The 15515-nt window shown below is 40.0% G+C and overlaps 1 protein-coding gene across 3 annotated transcripts in view; it reads right to left on the reverse strand.

The window, feature by feature from the left end:
- The window catches only part of kdm4c (lysine (K)-specific demethylase 4C), a 37596-nt gene that overhangs the window by 11542 nt on the left and 10539 nt on the right, over positions 1-15515 (reverse strand). For 2 of the 3 annotated variants that reach the window (XM_051702332.1, XM_051702333.1), the window contains exons 10-18: positions 15047-15213; positions 13161-14896; positions 11010-11121; positions 8183-8364; positions 6220-6439; positions 4628-4704; positions 4404-4459; positions 3782-3890; positions 2945-3133 (exon numbers count right to left, since the gene is read on the reverse strand). In XM_051702332.1, the coding sequence (XP_051558292.1) occupies positions 2945-3133; positions 3782-3890; positions 4404-4459; positions 4628-4704; positions 6220-6439; positions 8183-8364; positions 11010-11121; positions 13161-14896; positions 15047-15213 (2848 nt within the window). The remainder of the gene's footprint in view (positions 1-2944; positions 3134-3781; positions 3891-4403; positions 4460-4627; positions 4705-6219; positions 6440-8182; positions 8365-11009; positions 11122-13160; positions 14897-15046; positions 15214-15515) is intronic. The other variant, XM_051702334.1, reaches the window with a different exon arrangement.

Raw genomic sequence — 15515 nt, forward strand, 5'->3', positions numbered from 1 at the left:
TTTAATAGGGAGTTGGGACTCATCACTGCTGTGATTGGTCTGTCAATTGACAGATGTGGTGTTATTGGTGCTTCCACACGCTTGTTAAAGACTCTTGGTGCTAATGAAAATCTGAAAGGCACCATCAAAATGTAATAACCTACTCCCTGATGCATGTGTGAAAGTATGCGTCCTTCAGATCGACTGACGTTAACCAGTTTCTAATACGAATAAATTGAGAGAGTGTTTTGCGCATGAGCATTTTGAACTTGTACCTTCTGAAGGGGTTTGTTGAGGTTCCGCAAATCCAGAATGGGACTTTACATTGGCTATTTCCTCCTCCAAAATCCAAGCTGTTGACATTAACACACTGTTGAACAGAGGTGGTTTTACCATGAATTGCAGCCAATAACCCTGTTTTATTGTAGACAAAATCCAGGGGTGATCTGCGCATGAGCAGGAACTTTCTGTGTGAACAGAGGGGGAGCCGCTGAAGCGCTCACTCAATGATGGTGCTGCTCCACGATCTAGCTGCGGAGCTAGGGATTCCAGCTCTGAGTTTGGCATTATTTTGTGATTTTGTGTGTTTATTTTCACACATTGCTGTGCCCTTGGCCCTCGGGCTGGTCTGGGTTTTAGGATCCACTGAGGTGTCAGGAAATCTGTCTTCTCCCTCTCAGATAGGCCGAGCCAAATAGCCCGTTTGCCCACAGCAGAGAGACCCTTGCTGCAGTCGCAGCTCTGGACGGCTCCTCTTGGCATATGTAGGTTGAGATCCACAAAACACAGGTCTCTTCCCACAACGCTGCATCCAGCCCTTGAGAGCATTAAGAGCCTTTGCGTCTAGGGCTGAAGATCGGTAGACCTTCTGTTAAATGGAGGCCAACAATCTCACCGTCCATCCCGGTAATGAAGAGGGAGCAAACGAAAAGGCCGGCCAACGATCCGGGGGAAGTTGATTCGCCACCGACGCCTCGACTGGAGTGGGGCTGGACATCCTCAGCTCACCATCTCGTGCACATCCAGCCTAGAGAAGCCTTTAACAGGCACTCTGTGCAAAAACGGCTTGTCCCAAAAACAACACATCTCCACAGCGCAGGCTGGAATGGCTGGAATTAATTGTTGGACCAGGGCAGCATGTGACGGCAGCCATTTGCCATCATACAGATCCCTCTCTGTACCCTGGCCAGCTTGCCGTGGCAGTCAGTCGATGGACAGCTTGGCCGCCACCCTCCTACACATCTCAATAAGGTCCAGATCTCCCTGGCTGCCCAGCCAGTAAGGAGGACAGCAGTGAGAATGGCATCATCTTCGTCCTCCTTGCCATTGTCCTCTAAAAGACGATCATCATCATCGTCATCCTCCTCCACTTCCCTGTCCCCCATCAAAGGAGCTGGGTCAAAGAGGGGAGGAAGATCGGGGGAGACTTTGTCCATGAGTTCACCCCAGCTTCGCTGTCCCTGCACCTGGGGAGGGGGGTCTTTCTCCGCTAGCGGCAGAGTAAAACAGGAATCTCAATATTCGAAGCTGCGACCCACACTCTCCTTTCCAAGACTCTCCATACGAAACAGGAACAATGCGGGCAACACTCGGGATTAGCGAGTGCAGCCTGTGCATGCCTGACCCCCAGACAGGCGATACATAGCGGGTGCTAATCATTAGACGAGATCATAGATCCACAAGCCCACGGATGTGAGGGATCCTTTCCCTTCACTCTGCGAGCTCTCAGTTGCCATGACAGAACCCGAACTCAACAACAAAGCAGCAGTTCACCACAAAGTGCCACTTGATTCTGTGTTAATACCCTTAATGTGACAAGCGCAGCCAATCTGCCACACCACCACAACATACCGGAGAGGTAGAAGCTATAAAAGCTCAAAACTCAAAACACAAGCTCACCTCCACGCACTGGTTAATGCCACCCGGAGAAACGCAATATAAATACAGCAGAAAGTATATTCAGTTTGACAGTAAATATACTTGCAAAAAGAACAGCCGCGCTCTGGGACGTACCTGAACGGCTCGTCTGATGAACTGTTTAACGACCACTTCTTGTGTGTCCTGCTGAGGATAGTTTCCAATGATCTTCATGAGTTAAAGAATGAAAATGAAGTAGGCACCTATGACAATGGTTTATTTTAGGGAGGTGGGACTCCCTCATCACTGATGTGATTGGTCTGACAGACGTGGTGTTATTGATGCTTCCAAGCTTTGGCCACGCCCGAGGTGTTTACCCATAGTGAGATACTGAACAAATGTTACAAAGAGAACTCTTTCCTTTAGTTTTGTAAGACACTAAGCCCATGTCTAAAAAATTAGAACAGACAACAGATCGAGAATGATAAATCCGAACAATGGGCCAAGTCAAACTGTCAGGAGACAGATAGCAATGGAACCTTTTCACAGTCTGTGATGACGCATTTCCACCTTATTTAGCAGAGTGAATCAAGTAATCCTTTCTATATTTTAATTTTTTAAATTACAGTAAATTTAGATTATACTTTGTATTATATTACACTGAAATTAGTTAAAATAAATAAATAAAAGAAAATAAATAAAAAAATAAAAATAGTTACCACAGCTGTGATAAGGTTTCTAATATAGCTGCTAAGGGAGTGACAGTAAATTTGGCATCTTTCTCTCTTCTGTCGTAATCCACCGCACTCTATTTTTTTTTCTCTTTGTGTGAAGTCGTTGAAACGTAACAGTGGAATTTATATATATTTTTTTTTTATGATGAAGCAAACAGGAATAAAAAAATAATATTTGCCGTGGTCTCCCATTCACCACTATAGAAGTTTACCCTGCAACAGTTTACTTCTACATTGAAACCCGGAAATGTGAAAAGGGTCCGTAAAGAATCTGTAACAAACTGAATTTATCTGATAATTTTCATCCAATCAATATGTCTGTGTAAGTGGTCCTCATATTGGTCTGGAAGTACAGCAGCAGTGAGTATACTCACAGCACTGGAGCTCCGTGATTGGTGTCTGTGACAGGTGATAAAAACCACATACGGCCAATCATCAGGCTCCATGGGCACTCCAGCAGCGTGAGCACAGGTGACATGGAAAGAGGTGGGGCAACGGCCACATGAGCACTGAATACACGCTCCAGACAACTTTTTTATCCTGTTACGGCAATATATACACTTCTACAGACAGAGAGAGAAAGTATACAGAGTACACATAAAAGAAGGTCAAGACTTCAAACTGTCTAAAAATTGAAATGAGAAGAGAACAGTTCTTTGACCTTTTTTTTGTACTAAACCGGTGCTCCAAGAGACATTAACTTGCTCAGCTTTGAAGGGCTATTAAGATGCTTTTGCACAGATTTCAATTTGGTTTGCAATTCTGCAAACATAGCTACCTACACTATGCGGCAAAAAGAATGGGGACGCTCCCTATTCTTCTTCTTACAGGGTTTGGCTACTTCAGCTACACTCATTACTAGGTGCATAAAATAAAGCATACACCCATGCAATCTTCATTCAGTAGAAAGTGGCTCATTTTTGGACATTTTTCAGACTGTTATTCAATATAAACATGCGCTAACCGAACGTCTTTTGCAGCTGCGGCACTCCTATCCATTTCTTTTAACGTTTCACGCTATTTAAAATGTGTTTACATGTGCACCTCCCATGCTGCCGATCGACCTTCGGCTGGGGGGTGTCGGTGGACACGGCAAATGGGGCTCCAAAGGGAGTCAGGGGCTTTACATTAATGTGGCCCTGCATGTTGTCTGTATCTATGAATGTGAATATGTGTTTGTGTGTATGTGTGTGTGTGTGCTTATTGCTCACCAGTTTATATCTCTGTACAGGTATGCCACTGATGTCAATAGGAGCTCTCTTCACCACATCAATGAACTTCACCTCAGGAAGACCCACAGCACACATCACATGGGCCCATCTACAGCATGTATAATTCATGAGCTGCTTGCACTACATCTAAGAACACTGGCCTTAATATGTCTATATTTAAATAGTGGAGAATTGTTGTAAAAAAAGTATGCCCAATCTTATGCTGTTTTGTATAAACAGTAATACAACATTAACAACACTATATTCATATTAAAGGGATAGTTCAGCCCAAAATTCTGTCATCATTTACTCACCCATATGTTTTTCCAAACTTTTATGACTTTTTTTCTTCCGTGGAACACAAAATGAATTGTTAGGTAGATAACAATAAGCCTAATAATAAGCTAACAAGCCTCAGTCAACATTCACTTTTATTGTATGAAAAAATGAAAGAAAGAATTGAATGGTGACTGAGGCTAACATTCATCCTAACATCTCCTTTTGTGTTCCATGGAAGAAAGAATGTAATTTGGATTGGAACAACATGACATTCAGCTAATGTTAACACAATTTCCATTTTTGACTGAGCTATCCATTAAGGGCACTAAATGAGGTAAATTACCTATCATCTGAGGTTTTTTTCAATGCACCTCCCCTCAGGTTACACAAACAGCATTCCTATTAGAACAAACACAAACAGAAACAAACATAGTAAAACAGCAACCAAAAAACAGCCACGCTTTCCATTTTTAGGTTTAAAAAAGTGTTTGTAAAAAAAAAATAATAATAAAAAAAAAAAAAATGGGTGACAGTGATAAAGAAAACTTTGATTGAATGATTACATACAGCTGCCAAGTCTCTGCTTAAACATCGGTCACATGTCCATGGTGGGCCAAAATCATGAGCAGCAACACCGTAGCAACCTGTGGACCAACCAAACGGTTACATTATCTCCTTTGTGCTAATGAAAGCTAGTGTTTATGGATGCAAATGAAAACTAAAGCTAATGAAATATGAGTAGTGGCTTTTAACTTCAATACTATTGACAAAATCTGTGATTGTTTTGGGTTCTGGGTGGTTGCTTACTGGCCCAATTCAAAAGAGCCCACTCTGAAGTCTTTAGCTGCTCTATAGTACGAGTAAGTGTTTTTTCCTTTATATTTAGTGTATTGTGATTCAAAACGTTGAAATATTGTGATCTTTTACTCGCTTGTTTCTCAATGTCTATAGCCTCATTGTAAGCAATTGTGCTCGTGCGTTTATGTTGTCATTTTGATCACCAGTGTGTCGAGATGGCTGCTCAATTTCCCCAGTAACAAACTGTGACTCGAGCAGCACAGTGGAAGGGGTGTGGGTTTGACCTGTGTGTCCACTGCAAACTCTCATTCAGGTCTGCCTCCAGTCCAGTATGCAACGCCCTCTTTTCACAATCCAATCATCAACAACCGAATCATCAAGTCCCCACCCTACATTTGTTTCTTGTTCATTAAGCCGTTTCACTCAGAAATATGTCACAATACAGAAGTAGGTCACAACTTCCGTTTAATACCGACTTTAAGGTATCATTCATGTCCGTAGCACGAATGGTGCAGGCATAGTTACATGCTGAAGTTTGTAAGCAATAATAAATAAAGTGATTAAAAAGCACCACTTACTAAATATTTAATTTTTATTTAATCTACATATGCCAAAAAGCCTGCAGCAACAGAGCACCAATCTTGAGACCTACGCTGCATCCGAATATCCATACTTTCCTACTACATAGTATGCCAAAAACAGTATGCTAATGGAGTAGTATGTCCAAATCCACAGTATTCTTGAAGCAGTAAGCGAGAAATACCCAGATGACCCACTATTTCAGGAAGTATGGATCGACTTGACATAGCGAGCTAAGGTGACATGATGTTCAAAATACTGGGTTTAAAGGAACAGCGGTGAATCGTGAGTCAACTTTAAATGTTGTATATACCAAGATAATTGTTCCTTGTGCTTAAATGGTGCTTGTTTAACAAAACCAGAGCAGATAGTTTTCACAGTTGTTTTTACGTCATCTATTAAGGTCACGAGACAATGCCCACGTCCCCGTGCATGCATACCTAAAATAACGTACTGTTTTACTGGCCGAGAAGTTCATTCTTCATCAGATATAGTACACTCTGTGTGGCTAATTCTCACATTAAAAAAAATAATTATCAAACAAAGGAAGAAAAAAAAAAAACACTTTAAGGTATCCGCAAAGGCCTATTTCTGGTATAAGTTTTGTGGAATTTTATAAAGTCAGTTTGAATGCTTTTGTACTTAAGGCAAACACATTATATAATAATTTACAGTGCAACTGAACACCACAAACATACATTTTGTGTATGCATTAATATTAATGTTAGTTAGTGTAAGTTAGTGTGTTGTTAGTGTGTTGTCAGGTGATCTCATAAACGTACTGGCATGAACTTGAACACAGCAATAGTTGCAGGCAACAAGTGGACTGGATCCATCCTCCTCCAGGAGTGTATTCAAGGGACATGGACCCTCCTCGTACGCAAAGCAGATTTCAGGGATCAGGGGTCGTGATCTCAAGCCCACTTCCCGTAAACAAGATTCCTGTGACTCTGAAGCAGCACTCATCAAGACTTCATGCCTTCTCTCCTCTGAATTCTCAGGCTGACAGAGAACAAAACAAAACCTTGAAATAAATGCATTTGTCACAATATATACAGTTGTGCTCAAAAGTTTGCATACCCTGGCAGAAATTATGAAATTTTGGCATTGATTTTGAAAATATGACTGATCATGCAAAAAACTTTTATTTAAGGATAGTGATCATATGAAGCCATTTATCATCACATAGTTGTTTGGCTCCTTTTTAAATCTTAATGATAACAGAAATCACCCAAATGGCCCTGATCAAAAGTTTATATACCCTTGAATGTTTGGCCTTGTTACAGACACACAAGGTGACACACACAGGTTTAAATGGCAATTAAAGGTTAATTCCCCACACCTGTGGCTTTTTAAATTGCAATTAGTGCCTGTGTATAAATAGTCAATGAGTTTGTTAGCTCTCACGTGGATGCACTGAGCAGGCTAGATACTGAGCCATGGGGAGCAGAAAAGAACTGTCAAAAGACCTGCGTAACAAGGTAATGGAACTTTATAAAGATGGAAAAGGATATAAAAAGATATCCAAAAACTTGAAAATGCCAGTCAGAACTGTTCAATCACTTATTAAGAAGTGGAAAATTCGGGGATCTCTTGATACCAAGCCAAGGTCAGGTAGACCAAGAAAGATTTCAGCCACAACTGCCAGTAGAATTGTTTGGGATACAAAGAAAAACCCACAGGTAACCTCAGGAGAAATACAGGCTGCTCTGGAAAAAGACGGTGTGGTTGTTTCAAGGAGCACAATATGACGGTACTTGAACAAAAATTAGCTGCATGGTCGAGTTCCCAGAAAGGAGCCTTTACTGCGCCAATGCCACAAAAAAGCCCGGTTACAATATGCCCGACAACACCTTGACACGCCTCACAGCTTCTGGCACACTGTAATTTGGAGTGATGAGACCAAAATAGAGCTTTATGGTCACAACCATAAGCGCAATGTTTGGAGAGGGGTCAACAAGGCCTATAGTGAAAAGAATACCATCCCCACTGTGAAGCATGGTGGTGGCTCACTGATGTTTTGGGGGTGTGTGAGCTCTAAAGGCACGGGGAATCTTGTGAAAATTGATGGCAAGATCAATGCAGCATGTTATCAAAAAATACTGGCAGAAAATTTGCATTCTTCTGCATGAAAGCTGCGCATGGGATGCTCTTGGACTTTCCAGCACGACAATGACCCTAAGCACAAGGCCAAGTTGACCCTCCAGTGGTTACAGCAGAAAAAGGTGAAGGTTCTGGAGTGGCCATCACAGTCTCCTGACCTTAATATCTCAAAGAGATCTCAAATGTGCGGTTCATGCAAGATGATCAAAGACTTTGCATGACCTGGAGGCATTTTGCCAAGATGAATGGGCAGCTATACCACCTGCAAGAACTTGGGGCCTCTATTACAATACAATAGACAACTATTACAAAAGACTGCATGCTGTCATTGATGCTAAAGGGGACAATACACAGTATTAAGAACTAAGGGTATGCAGACTTTTGAACAGGGGTCATTTCATTTGTTTCTTTGTTGCCATGTTTTGTTTTATGATTGTGCCATTCTGTTATAACCTACAGTTGAATATGAATCCCATAAGAAATAAAAGAAATGTGTTTTGTCTGCTCGCTCATGTTTTCTTTAAAAATGGTACATATATTACCAATTCTCCAAGGGTATGCAAACTTTTGAGCACAAATGTAATGCATATACAGTACACAAGATTAGTACCTATGGTTGTGCAGTATCCATCAACACGTTACCTGATAATATGGCATGAAGAGGGTGCAGACAGCACAGTGTGGAGCAGTTTTAGCTGCAGTTATGTTGTACTCTCTTTCATGCTGGAGATGAGCTTTCCTGTGCTGCCACAGATGCACTAAAGGCTTTGCCCATTCCTCAGTCTCTGGCTCCTCTTCTTCAGCTATGCCCTCCTCTACGGTCTCTGAGACACACACAAACACACACACACAAATAAATGAATGATACATTTACTCACATTACCTTCTATTAAAATGAGAGGTAAAAATATTTTAAAAGAACCGCTGCACTGCTACGGTATATAGTACAAGAAATTGTATAGTTGAGCAAGTGAACTTGCAGCCTGAACTGAATGTGCTGAGAAAGAAAGACTGAGGCCCATGAATTAATAGACACAGGCAATAAACAAGACAACCACAAAATTCTATTGTGCTGTCGTCGCCAGTTGCATTCATCAAACTTATACAGTAGCATGATCAGTGTTTTCGGATTATGATTAATTATTAATGAATCAGTCAAATAGACAACATAAAATTAAAAAAATATTACAATACATTACAAAGTAGTACTGTTATAGGACTAATCATATGCTTTCTCAAGGAATTGGAATTGTTAGGTGGAATTGGAACAGGAGCTTCATTTATAAAGACGTTCCTAGAATGATCTTAAATGTGAACATACAACAATTTCATAAATGTTCCTACAAATGATTTATGAAAATGTCTGTACACTTGAAAACATTTTCCTAAATGCATCCCATTTTGAAAATCGTAATTCATCTTAAAGGTGCACTCAGTAACGTTTGTCTTTGTGTCATCTTGGACTTACACTGACACTTAGCGGCTTGGATGCAACATCATTTAAAATCAATGGTTTTCAGTTTCAGATGCCATTGAAGAAATTTAGTATTCACTGTCAGCCATGAGTACTTTAATCAATGAGTGAAAGTGTCAAATAACAGGATGGTTACTGAGATTATACAAGTAGTATTCGGCTGGTCATGTGATTCTAAAATGGCAGCCCCCATGTGCAGACCCTCTCCACAATAAAACAGCTTTTGTAAGGTTACTGATATAACTGGAGTCTTCATTTTAATGTGAGTGGTCATGATTTCCTACATATATTGCAAAATGACAATCCATGTATTTAGGAGTTAAACTTTTTTAATGAGGAAAAAATTACTGGTGCACCTTTAAAATCATGCGCACATGAATGAACGCATGGACTCCTCCTACAGAATGCCTACAAATATTCTAATTGATGAGACAAAATACAATAAAAGCGCATGCGCAAATTATTCATTCGTTCATTTATTTGTTCATGAGGAACATTCTTGTACGGTTGGCAAGGTTTTCAAAAAAAAAATAAATAAATAAATAAAGTGCAGCAACCGGTTTCTACTCATATAATGTAGCCTATTCAACAACTCATCATCAGTTATTAATTTTAATTATCAACAATAAATCCACACCATTCTTCAATCAATGTCCATATTCTTGCTACACCTTAATTCCAAAAAGAAATAACGTTCTTTTTTCGCTATTCTCTTCTGCTCGCTATTGATATTACGCTGCACTTTTCAGTCAAATCATTTGTTTTTACGTCCTCAACAACAGCAGACAAGAGGCTGATGGATGAATTGATAAAAAATGGTAACACTTTACAATAACGTTCCATTTGTTAACACTAGTTAACAAAATTAACTAACAATGAAAAGTACTTTTACAGCCTTTATTAATCTTGTTTATTGTAAAATTCAAAATATAGTAATACAATTGTTTTTCTGTGATCTGTGAATGCTCTTTACCCTCTCCCCTCCCCTCTCCTGTCCTTCTTTCTCCTTTATTAACATCAACCTGCCCAGGGACTACAGATGAAAATTAATCATCTTGGCTAAATCTGGCACATTTTACATTGATATTATGTTTCTTAATGTGTATTGTCCCTGATTAAATAAATACATTTAAATGGCGTGAAGCCTCCACACGCGCTATGTCTCCGTGGCAACGCGCTCAACAAGCCACGTGATAAGATGCACGGGTTGACGGTCTCAGACGCAGAGGCAACTGGGATTCGTCCTCCGCCACCCGGACTGAGGCAAATCACTATGCGACCACGAGGACTTACAAGCGCATTGGGAATTGGGGATTCCAAATTGGGAGAAAAAGGGAAAAAAAAAATTATATATATATTACCTAATATAATATAATAACTAATGCTAATGAATGGAACCTTATTGTAAAGATTTACCAAAAAACGTAGGCGAGTTATAAATAGGAGACTGTTTCCGGTGCTTTCAACCATCTATATATTGATTTAGCCATGTTTTAAAATATAATCTCTACACCTCCTCACTCTAAAAATGTGCTTGACATATAACATACCATATATTATACCAGCCTGTCATCTCACAGGTCTCAAAATTAATTTATTATGTAAACATGCAGGACTATAAATAAATATTCTGTTGCTCTGGATTAATATGTATTTCATTTATTAATAAATTCATTCTGTCACTGATTCGTATTTGCACCACTAAAAATCGAAATCAAGTCAGTGCACTAACACACTAGAGCATGAGCACAAAAAACATTCCTACACATGCTTGTCAGTTGACGTACATATAAGAACATTATAAATCCAGATTTATTCCTCTATTTTGAAGTAGGATAAAATCCATGGAATGTAGGATAAAATCTGATTGTATGTATGTTTTATAAATAAAGCCCCAGAACTGACAGATTTCTTAAGATTCCCATCCCTAATCCCCAAGTGTGCAATTTGCTCATAATTTGGTTGCATAGAAAACTAAAATGGTTAAACATTAACCGTCATCACTGGTAGTCTGCTGCTTTACTGCACTGGGAACTGCTCTTGCGGTGGGTTTTCTTAGGGGGTGACGCCAACTTTTGGTGGTCTTCTTACAAGTTTGTATGTGATACTGTGAGAAGGAGAGAGAGATAGATGTCAGTGTGAGAGAAAGCATACAAACATGAAACTGTTGTTTCCTTTATTGTGCATCTATTTATATGCGTATGTACATTTATTGATGCTTTAGCAATGGGAAGCTTTGTTTATAGTGCCAGTAGAACTTTCTTTCAATCATGAAAAAGTATATAAAGGAACAGATTAAAGAGGGTAAATTGTGATGGAAATGAAGGTGTGAACAGCAATTAAGCACTTAAAACACTTCATAGCGAAATCTAGTTAATATAACAGTGTGTCCTAACCAGGTGCGATGCGACAATTTGCCAGCGAAGCTTTGTCTGTTCACACTAAAAGAGAAAATGCTAACAAAACCAGTCAATCAGAACATATTTATTTTTGAATATACAACTTTGTATACGGCAGTTTTCATCAGTGAGATTTCAATCTAGGTGGCGCTTCCCACAGCGACATAACAGATACAGAAACCAAAGATCAACTAAATGTATTTTCACTTGTCTCATAATTTGTCACAATTGCGGCTGGTTAGGACAAAAGCTCTGCTCAATGGACCCTTTTCCATTTCCAGGTTTGTAGAAGTAAACTACTGCATGGTAAACTGCTATAGTTGTGAATGGGAGACCAGAGCAAATATTATTTTTCATTTACATTTATGCATTTGGCAGATGCTTTTATCCAAATCGAATTACAGTGCATTCAAGCTATACATTGTATCAGTTTGTTTGTTCCCTGGGAAATAAACCTATGATCTTGGTGTTGCTAGCGCTATGCTCTACCAGTTGAGCTACTTCTCCGTTCTCATTTGCTCAACAGTAAAAGTCGACTATTCGACGACTTTCCAAAAGAGGAAAAAGAATAGAGAGAGATGTACTTCGACAGTCAGAAAAGAGAAAGATGTACCAGATGTACCCTACCAGCTCAGCAGCTGTATTTAAAACCCCACTGCAGTGGTAACTAGTTTTTTGGTAATTAATGCCAAGGTAATATAATATAAAGTATAATGTTATAAGTCTACACTTGCTGCTAAATAAGGTGGAAACGTGTCATCAGACTATGAAAAGGGTCCATGTGGAAGAGAAGATTTATTGCTTGTTGTTTTATTGCTGCGGGCCTTGTAAAGGCACAATGCAGAGTTTAGCACCAGGGGCCGGTTGCACCAGCTATACGTAAGTTACAACTTAGTCTAGTTGTGGCGTAAATGGGCACAGAGTCACAATTTACACACTACTAAATATTTGAACATTGCACCATTAAACTTAGGTAGAACATAACCCTACATATAATCTAAATATTTACGGAAGCCTTTCGACCAGGAGTAACGACTGGAATAAAAAAGCAGGCTGATATTTAATGACATCAATGAGCTCATGTTTTGCATGACAGGCTTCAATCCTTTCGACATAAATGATAATGTTGACATTTACACTCGTTTATATTTACGAGAGAAAGAGAACATGTAAAAAAATTAAATAATTCTTGGCGGCTCTTCAGCATGAAACCAATCTAACGGTGCACTTTCGGGGGTGCGTCGCACGGTGACAAGTTTCAACACATACAAAATATATAGGATATTAAAATGAATAAATGTCTATTTTTACAGCTTGTTGTATTAGTATTTATTTATCACCCCTTATTTTAGATACAGATCTTATATATTTACGTATGGCAAATATACTATTTATCAAATCTACTTTTATTACATATCGTATTTTAATGGGGTTATAATTTATTACAGCTGACAGTTACTTGAGTAAACAATGTTTGAACATCAATGTAACAAGATCAAACTAAAATTCACAGCTTTTTAACATGTCTGTGTACAAATTTGAAGGACACTTATAAGGGGCGACTATGCATTATGGAGAGCTTACGACCTACTAGCTAAGTCTTGCCTTAAGAACAGGCGGTGCAACCAAATTAATCACTGACTTATTTACAAACTAACTCGTAGTTGCTAAGCCCTTAGTGTGAAATTTACATCCCAAATTACGTGAGACCTTATGCACAGCTGGTGCAACCCTAGCCAGGACTTACTGAGCAGACTTCCCCTGGCTCCAGACCTGCTTCCACAAATTCTGGGTCACTCATGGCATTCTCCTCACTGGATTCACTGCTGGTGTCAGCACCTTTATCTCCAGATTCACAGGACTCAGAATCACTCACTGACCCATCATTTTCTGACTTTGCACCTTCAAAATATTCTTGACCTTTGATCTCATTCTCCTGTGGTAGCTGAGAGCTAGTCTGCTCATCGAGCTCACAAGCTTCAGTTGCTTCCACCTTCAGCTGTTTCAGATCTTGGGGTAGATTTTGTGCCATCTCTGACTCTGAGCATTGCAGGGAGCTGGTTTCCAGGTTGCCCCATGTCTGTGCGCATGGCGAAGAGTTTAGAGAATCTGGAAACTTGTCTTGTTGGCAGCTTGAATCGGACCACAGTGTGTAGGGCAGTGCGTCATGGGCATAGTCTGTGATATTGCTCTCACCTTTGGTAAGACCCACTACCAGCTCAGGCTGTAAGCTCTCAATCAGCACTGCAGGATTCTGGGAGCTGAGGTTTTTCCAAATGGTGGAAGTAAAGGGTGTAGAATCTGCGAAGGAGCTCTGGAACGCAGTGAGAGAGCAGGACTGCTTTTCAAGACATAGAGCAATTTGCTTATTCTCTCTGTCTGATGAAACAGAGGGAGGACATGAGTTATCAATCACTGCAGAGTTGTGAGCATATATAAAATCCATCTCTGCTACTGTAGAGAGCTGTAAAAGACTGCTAGTAGTGATTTTAAATTGTGCAGTGGACACTGGAGTGTGTGTGTCCACAGTGTTCTGTTCTGCGAATGGGAGTGTGTGTTCATGTCCTTCCTGTTTGTACTTCTTCTCTGGTGGTTCCCATTGTGTGAACAAGGAAGGAGATACTGGTTTTGCACTACACATGTTTGGGTTTAAATTCTGTAGGCTGACAACTTCTTGGGGTAAAGTGAATGGCCAACTTGGACAGGTGCTTTCAGAAGATGTCCCCATGCCATCTGTTATAACAGGTGGGTGTGATTTTTCCAGATGGAAAGCAGGTGTCACGTTAGTGTTCTGACTGTCAGGTCGGACAGCGAGAGTCAGTGAGGGCATTTCAGGTGCAAGACATTGAGGATTCACTCTCTCCTCTTCGGTGAGCTCAGGTGTCAGAAGAGGCATTTCGGAAAATTGAATAGTCTGTTGCATTTCAGAGGTTGTTTTGTGTTCTGCGTCTTCAAAATGTTGAAAGACTGAGCTTTGCTCTTTGTAAAGTGCCGATGTGCAACAGTCAATACCGCTTTCAATCAAGATATCGGTGGCTGTTTGATCGGTTTTAATTTTAGCTTGTCGGGAATCACTTTCTGAAAATAAAACTTCACCACCACTGGAGGTCACAGAAATAGAAGGTACACTTGTTTCTGAGGCAGATTCACAGTTTAGTTTTAATGTTTGATTTGAACATTCAGAAGTTTTTTGTGAGTCGAGAGTCACATCCATAGTGATGTCTCTATCTGAGGATGTTTCAGGCCCAGGCTGTGCATTGGAGCTTGTGTTTGTGGATACCTGACCTTTTTCTAAAGTTAAAGACACCTGGGAGTTTGTGTGACCAGGATAAGGGTCACTCTGGTTGGATGTTGTGGTCAGTGGAGGGGTCGCGGGTCGCTCAGGAGAAAATTCTTTGAGTTTTCTGGTGGAGTGGGCCAACAAATCACTCTCCACTCTTGTTACCTTAACGACACACATTTGTCGACATGGACCAGTGAGCCCTAAATAAAGACAAACATTGAAGTAAAACATTCAGATTAGCTACTTATTGTCTTAAGTGAATGGCCAAAAAAAAAAAAAAAAAAGTATATGGCCAAAACCTAGAAAAAGGCACTCTGTCAAATTGTGAGAATGAAAGAGAAGATATTAGCCTTTTATTTCACTTGAGTACTGCAATTCTTTCTGGGGTTTCTCTGGGTCTTCCTCTTCCTTGTCTCTTGATGTTAAAGCTGCCCCTCTACTCCTTCGACCAACCCCTTTCATTGCCATGGTGTCCACTGTTTTCAATCGTTTGGAGCATGTGCGTGGGTAATGGAGACTGTTGATGGGAGAACAAAAGAAAAAAAAAAGACGTATAACTCACTGTCCTAGACTGTGACTGACAAATCACCATGAAAAAACAGAACATGTCATGCAAACGGATGCATTTATTTGAGCTTCTTAGTAAAGGGCATTTTTTTCTTTGCAAATTAAAAACTATATGGTTCAAGATACTAGCTAATAGACACTGATTATGTTAGGTAATAGAGACTGATGTTTTTCAATAATGATGCTGACAGAGGAAGCATTTGGCTATTTGGCTTCATGTGGCTCTCTGTGTTTCAGACAATAAATTCAAAT

The sequence above is a fragment of the Myxocyprinus asiaticus genome, chromosome 7 (assembly GCF_019703515.2).
Source record: "Myxocyprinus asiaticus isolate MX2 ecotype Aquarium Trade chromosome 7, UBuf_Myxa_2, whole genome shotgun sequence".
Taxonomy (NCBI): Eukaryota; Metazoa; Chordata; class Actinopteri; order Cypriniformes; family Catostomidae; genus Myxocyprinus; species Myxocyprinus asiaticus.